The sequence below is a fragment of the Phoenix dactylifera genome, chromosome 9 (assembly GCF_009389715.1).
Source record: "Phoenix dactylifera cultivar Barhee BC4 chromosome 9, palm_55x_up_171113_PBpolish2nd_filt_p, whole genome shotgun sequence".
NCBI lineage: Eukaryota > Viridiplantae > Streptophyta > Magnoliopsida > Arecales > Arecaceae > Phoenix > Phoenix dactylifera.
The window spans coordinates 10,977,358-10,984,498 of record NC_052400.1 but is presented as its reverse complement, the minus strand read 5'-3'; the positions used below and the strand labels follow the sequence as shown (position 1 = coordinate 10,984,498).

General features: G+C 37.1%; 1 protein-coding gene and 1 long non-coding RNA gene across 3 annotated transcripts; both read right to left on the bottom strand.

Annotated features, from left to right (window-relative positions):
- Positions 1–341: 341 nt before the first annotated feature.
- Positions 342–6,857, bottom strand: LOC103700361. 2 transcript variants are annotated; one of them, XM_008782315.4, is made up of 4 exons: positions 6,393–6,857; positions 2,431–2,469; positions 772–856; positions 342–673 (listed from the first exon to the last, which is right to left on the bottom strand). In XM_008782315.4, the coding sequence occupies exons 1-4, from the start codon at positions 6,807–6,809 to the stop codon at positions 618–620; spliced, it is 597 nt and encodes a 198-aa protein (XP_008780537.1). In that variant the 5' UTR covers positions 6,810–6,857; the 3' UTR covers positions 342–617. The 2 variants fall into 2 exon arrangements, with proteins under 2 accessions (XP_008780537.1, XP_008780532.1); XM_008782310.4 differs by having other exon boundaries at positions 342–657; positions 6,393–6,856.
- On the bottom strand, positions 4,128–6,383 carry LOC113462286. The gene is made up of 2 exons (XR_003384449.2): positions 4,588–6,383; positions 4,128–4,497 (listed from the first exon to the last, which is right to left on the bottom strand). It is a non-coding gene; the product is annotated as an uncharacterized LOC113462286 (long non-coding RNA).
- Positions 6,858–7,141: the final 284 nt, after the last annotated feature.

Below are 7,141 nucleotides of genomic sequence, written 5' to 3'. Positions count from 1 at the left end.
AACAATTTACTTATCCTAAAATATGCTACGCATTAAGGTATTCTTCTTCAGTGCTGATGCATTCTAAGACACACTATCATACCCTTACAAAGCATAATTGTGTGCATGCATGGCATACATATGTACATACAAACATACGTATCTTCATGCGCATGCACGCATATATAGAAACACTTAGCTACATTCAAGCAGATCTCCACTCAGATCCGGTTAAGTTTAGATTGGATGATGGGGGTCTCACATGGATGATCCAAGCATTGCATGTAATCTACTACCAGCAACTTGCTTATACACAAAAGATTATGTAATTTGGAGGCCCCTAGTCCATGCATCAAGTGGTCAACAAAAAAAATAAAACACTAGCTTATAACATAAATCAGTTGGATTACGGTCTAATCCCAAGGACAGATTTTACATATAAAATATTTTGGCACTAAAAATTGCACATTTTAGAGACACCAAACATAAGATTTTCCAATTACATAAGTAAATACGTTATTAGGGCTACAAATTCCATGGATCACATGGTTGTTTTATACTATTGTTCGGCACTTTTCAGATACTGCTGTTTTTGTCATTGGATGTTGCAACCCCCTGAGTCTGATGCACGACGGACATTACCATATGCGGAGAGTTCTATAAGATCCATATCTCGTCCTGTGGTTGTTAGAAGCTCCAACATTACCAATCAAGTTAGAAAAGCATGTCATATTGTACTTTAATCCTGCATATAAATTTGATAAACAGCTTTTTAGTAAAACCTTCAAGTACCTGAAACCCTACAATATGCGCTCTTTTGTATGAGGTCGGATTTGGATATCTCTGTCTTATTTCCCTTAGATCGATTAACAGTTGCCTGAACATGAGAGAAAAAACTTAATTAATTGTCAACCAAATTTAAGTGGGAAGCAACAGGTGAAAATGCTCATATAATCTATAATGCAGATAACATTACTGAGTACAGAAAAAATAACTGTGCATGTATTATACTGATTATACATAATTAAACAGCAAAGGCTTTCTAATTGCCACATTCCATTAATGGATGTTTGAAAATAATCAGAAATTTATTACACCAGAACAGTCAAGCATCAACATCAAAGCATAAAAAAGGACACAATCAGATTAAAGTACACCAACGCTGTTATGGTTAATTATGGAAGAGACCCTTCAACTAGCTGAGTTTTTACAAGATGTACTACTTGATCCTGGATTCCCTACAAAATCAGAACAATGTATAATTTGAAAATAAAACTTTTGTATGGCCTCTGAAGACCTAGTTGTATCTACAGCAAATTTCTGATAATAAAGTTCTGTTTCTCATTTTTCCTTTTCTATCTCATCTGAATAAGACATAAGCACAGGAGAGGCACAACAAAAATCTTACCAAAAAAAAAGAAGAACTTCAGCATCAGTTTTTGTAGCACCACTACATCGAATATTAGAAGCAGGAACCATATTCATCAAAAAACACAGCGCGCCCCACTACCAGCACAGCTCCTACGGCCCATAGTTCAACTGTTTGCCAGCACATAGCAAAATGAATATGAGCTTTTTCTATTTTGTTTTATTTTTATTTTTATTTTATATTCCATTAAAAAAACAGCGCGCCCACTACCAGTACAGCTCCTACGGCCCATTGTTCAACTGTTGGCCACACATAGCAAAATGAATATGGGCTTTTTCTATTTTGTTTTATTTTTATTTTTTATTTTATTTTATTTGTTTTGGAAGGAAGCAGGCTACATCACCATTTTCAGATGACTATAACACGTTTCCTCCAAAATGAGCTTTGAAAAAATGCCAGGGAAGATTCCAGGATGTTCTAGTAATTATTACTCTTCCATCACTAAAGCAGGACTACTCATAAGTGGATTTTGTTATAGGAATTTATGTGACGAGTAGATTAGAGGAAATAAAACTAAACAAGCCAACCGTCAAAGTTGTAGTTTCATCATATATTTTTTATGCATTTGTTTCATAATAAAGCTAACTAAACATTACTTACTATGTTATATATATATATATATATATATATATATATATATATATATATATATATATATATATCTTGGGTTAACTATCCAAGATCTCTGATACATTAATATTTTGCAAAAAAGAGAAAGGATTTATGTATGGTCACCTGCTTTAGCTTAGACTTAAATCAAAATACCCGTAAAGGAGTAATTTTAGTCTGACTGATTCTGTTGCTAGTTCATGAAATATAACATTTCCGTAAAAAATATCATCAAAGATAAGAAAGAATTTTATGTACCAACTCGTTCCAACTATGTCTAACGAAATTTAAACTAAACAAGTCATCATAACAGTGATATGATAATCATTCAACTTTAAAAGTTTCCAATATGAAGAATATAGGAAAAGAGAGAGAAACAGTCAACACACTGAGAAAAAGAATACCATGCTTACCTGCAAAACTTGACAATTCTCCAAGGTGCTCTTCCCGCCCTATAATTTGCAGATATTAGAGAGACAAAGGTCAAGCTAACCATACATCAAAAGGAAAAAAAGAGAAGGGCGGGGGGAAACTTATCATCAAGGAGCTTACCTACTACTTTGTATTACCTAGTACTTTGTATTTACAGCTTTATAATTTAATATATCAAGTTAAGAGAAGCTAAGAATATAAATGAGCAAAGAGGAGCTCTTCCGAAGATGAAATGATGTAAGATCAAAATAAATAAAGCAGCCCGTAGAATCATATGCACACAGACACGCATTTTAACCATGACTAAAAGAATGATACTTCCCTCAGCTATTCAAAGTTTTCTGTTCCATTTGTAAACCACACCTCATCTTTTCCCTTGCAATCATTCTTTATCTATATATTCGTACACAACAGGAAATGGCATGAAAAACATTTATTTTCTGTGTTTTGTTAATAAAACATTTTGCACAAAGCATTTCCATAGCCTAAGTAAAGTAACTAAGCATCAGAAATATCTCAAACAATCAATGTCATGAAATATGCACCGCAAAATGATACTAGAAAATTTGTAATATGTCTGTCAGCAGTTTAGTAATAAATCATGCATTTCTAACCAAAAAAAAAAAGAACAATTGTTAGTCCATTAGAAGAATTTATTTGTTTGGTTGGGTTTTATTAAATAGCAAATCATCACTTCTCTGTTTTCAAATTGCCTATTAGATTCATGTGACCCTAGCACATGCTAACAGAATTCTAATTTTCATGAACATTTTGCATTTTCCACCCTTTCAGTTTTCAATGTTATGCACATAAACAATTTATAATCATAGACACCAATTTCCAAAGAACAAAAGCTGCTACATTTCTTCCCTTTGAATGACCACACATTCCAATGATATGAGAATTAATGCAGAGGTCTCTGGGGTCATGGTGATAAACTAGAGAAAAGAGGTTTGAAAAGCAATATATTACCATGCAAAATTTCAAGAGAATACCATCGCCCTCTACTATCAAAATTCATGCTTTAGTGTCCATGGTTTCAGACCTTTTAAACTGCTATCCTGTATAGATATAATCAGTACTTAGTTGTCACCTATCCAAAAAAACAAGGATGCATCCTCTAATATACAAATTATCCATTAACTCCAGTATTTCCAAAACCTACAACTTTTTTGAAGTTAGAAACCTTCTTTTTAAATTGTCCGCTACATATTTTACAAAAGTAGAAATAGGTTTTCTGGTCTTGTATATGAGGACCACTCTGATTTTTCATCCTTTTTCAGCATGCATTATATATGTCCCACTCTTCTACATTTTATGAAGATGTGATTTCATTTTGCTTTGCTGTTATAATGATCATCATTTTTAGTTTTTCCTTCTGGGAAAGCTAACATCTCATTAAGTCCCGTCATACACCAAGTTATAGCTGAAAGAACTTCATATCCCGAATTTCTGCATATTCCAACCAAGATATTTGACACTCTCTTTGATAGGGCCAATTATTTTGATAACACTTAAATGTGATCACATAATTATAAAATTTCTTTGTTGTTCTAATATCTGATGTGATCAAATTTTAGGAAATAGGACCTTAATACTTAAAGATAAAACTTTCATATGAGTTTTCACAAAAGGGGCATGGCTCTTCAAACTACCCTTCTTCTTTTTGTTTCCAAAAAAAAATCAATAAAAAATTATTGAATGGAAAAGAAGATTAACTTTTAATTCTTAAGCTCTGACTTCAAAGTAGCGAAACTGCTTGTCTCAAAGTAGCTAAACTGCTTGTCTCAAAGTAGCTAAACCTCTTTTAAGAGAAAAGGTTCTAATAACCAGCAATAATGTGACCTTTTCTTTCCTTCCATATCTACAGCAACCTTTATTATTTCACTTTCTTGCACCAATGCCTTTCTTTTAGCATTCAACCCAAGATCTTTAAAAAGTTCATCGGCAGGTGGAGATCACACAAGGCACATAACACATATCCAATCTATCCACTTACTTATATCAGAGATGGATTTCAAATCTCTTTCCTCACTCCAAGATATATGCTGAAAAAAAAAGAGACGAGGAGGGTGGTTAAATCTCAAAAAATTCAATTAGTGAACCTTTCAACAGACAAAAACTAACCCTAAACTTACCAATTCAAAATCAGTTCAGAACCTCAACATTTATTTTTGTTACATCGCCAATCATCTTCTGCTCAACAACAACATTAACAATCAAAACCAAATCTTTTGTCAGCAAGATTTATCTCAACCATTTGAAGTAAGTTTCAGGAATCCCCTTTAATCACTCTTCCTCACTGATGGCTAAAACCAGAGTTGATGCAAGCATTTATAGAACTATCACAGTTCCTACCTCCAGTGCGAACCTCATAGCTATGCTGATGCCCCCCTTTTATTGGCCTCAAGAGTCCTTCATTGAAAGGTATCATTCCATCTCCTTAGTCATCATTTTATACTCTATCAGTGCATATTCTGTGGTTTCGCCTGTTTAAGGCTTTCGTATTTATATTTGAGCAGGACCCACTTAAAAGGAAAAATAAATAATCAAAAAGAAGTCATAATGTATGAAAGGGCAGCCAATTGATTTTCCTCCACACTATCATTCTTATTCTCTCTCTCTCATTTTCTTACACTTGAAAAGTCTATTTCCACGAAGTTTGAATGTTTCACCAAAAAAAAAACAACAAGTTTGAATGGACTTGGCTTGTTTTGGAACCTAGGGAAAGTTAACCCTGATCTTTTGAGATTCTCTTATTCTCCTTTGTGAAGCTTCAAGAAAAAGGGAAAGAAAAAAAAATGTTGATGTTCTATCTGTTCTATGTGCAGAGCTTAGCAGAGAGAGAAGAACAAAGAAATCCACTTTCTTAAGATAAATAATTTTTTATTGAAATTCAAGAGGTGTTCTTTTGAAGTGGTCACCCGCTAACTTGGACTAGAGCATAAACCATAATACCAATATGCCATCATTATGGATTGTCCATGGTTGATCTAGACTAGAACCCCTCATTTTTTCCACATTGCTGGGTTCCCCATGTAGCCGACCCCAACTAGCTGGAAAAGATAATTATGGTTATGGGGTTATCCATGTAAAGATTCTTAGCCTCTTGTTATTTCTGTTTGAAGTTGCTACTTTTGCTTTGTGGTGCATTTTTATTGTTCATTCACAGATGAGGCAATCTAACTTCCATAATAGGTGCAAATATCACAATATATGCAGATTCAGGTCTGAGGTGTATAGATTTAAACCTCTGTGTGTACAGATTAAAACTTGAGGTGCATGCATTTGCAATTTTGCAAAAATGACTATCTACTAGAAGCCTGAAGTTCACAGATCTCATTCTGGTTATGCTATTTCCTTACCAAAATCTCTAATGCTTTTTTCTTTTTCTTTTCCTTTGCAACAAAAAACCTCTGGTGTGATTATTTCTCGTTTTTCCTCCCAAATTTGTAACCCATCATCAAGCTACGATTTGTACCTCAATTACCACCTTCTTACAAGATTAGAATTTTCAAGCACACAAATTCCTCTCCCATTGTGTACCAAGAAAATTCCCACTTGCTCTCACAGGAAGGCAGCGACCAAACTAAAGCAGAAACAAATCAATGCAACAACTTTGAGATAAGATTTTGATCATCCTTTGAGACGAATCCAAGAAGAACCGCTATAAACTATGAAAAGAATCGTTCCTTTCTCAACACCTTCTCATATATAGGCAAACCACCTCACAGAACCCCTGATTCTAAAACCTGCCCCCACAAATCCAAGATTAGGACTACAAACATGAAATCAGATAGAAAAATCACAGCAAATTTTTTCTCCATTTGAGGAGAAGTTGCATTACAAAACCCCCAAATAAGAGGGAAAATACTAAAAGACCTAATTTTTTTTTAGAATAAATAGAAACGTGTAGAGGAAGAGCATCAAGTCAAGTCGGCACCTTGGAGTAGGGGAGTACGTGATCATAGTCGTGGCAGAGGCAGCCGGGGCAGCCGACGAGCTTCCGGAAGACAACGTTGCCGAGGGGGTCGCGGCGCCACCGGTCGGGGTCGCGGCCCTTCACCTTCTCCGCCTTGTCCCAGCACTGCTGCTTCACGCTGTGGGGAAAGGTCCTGGGCTCCGCTAGGCTCGACCACCGTCCGCCGTCCTGGAGCTCCGACGTGAAGTCTGGCCCGGCCTCCTCCGCCGGGAACCCGGCGTGGCCATCGAAGAGGAGGGAGGCAGAGACCCGGGAGGAGCGGCGGGAGGCGGCGGAGGAGGAAGAGGGAACCGGTTCGAGGCCGAGCGAGTCGAGGGGGCGCTCCCGGCCAGGTGACGCGGCGGTTCGCCGGCCCGTCGTCGCCTTCCGCCGCCTCATATCTCACACTCTATCCGGCGGGGGGCTTCCGATTTTGGATGGTGCAGGTGAAACAGGGCTAAAAACGGGCCGGTCCCGCGCCCGGATCCAAACCCGATCGGGCCGGCCCGATTTAGCTATTTGGATCCGATTTAATGATGGGGTCGTTGGAGACGCGCCACCGGTCAAGCTCTCGGCGATCTCCTGCCACGCGGCCATGTCTCTTAGCCTGCGCCATCCAAGGCGTCGCCGCAGCCACCGTCGTCTTCTCCTTATCCTGCACCTTGTCACAGATGGCCTTCTCGTCTAATTTTTTACCAAAGCACATGAGGACCAACGTGGCAAATTAAAAT

Excerpts from the sequence above, each read along its gene's own strand:
- LOC103700361 (XM_008782310.4), bottom strand. The coding sequence starts at position 6,809 with ATGAGGCGGCGGAAGGCGACGACGGGCCGGCGAACCGCCGCGTCACCT. Across the intron at positions 857-2,430 it reads AGAATTGTCAAGTTTTGCAG|GCAACTGTTAATCGATCTAA; the intron begins GTAAGCATGGTA and ends TCTCATGTTCAG. Across the intron at positions 658-771 it reads CGCATATTGTAGGGTTTCAG|GACGAGATATGGATCTTATA; the intron begins GTACTTGAAGGT and ends TAACAACCACAG.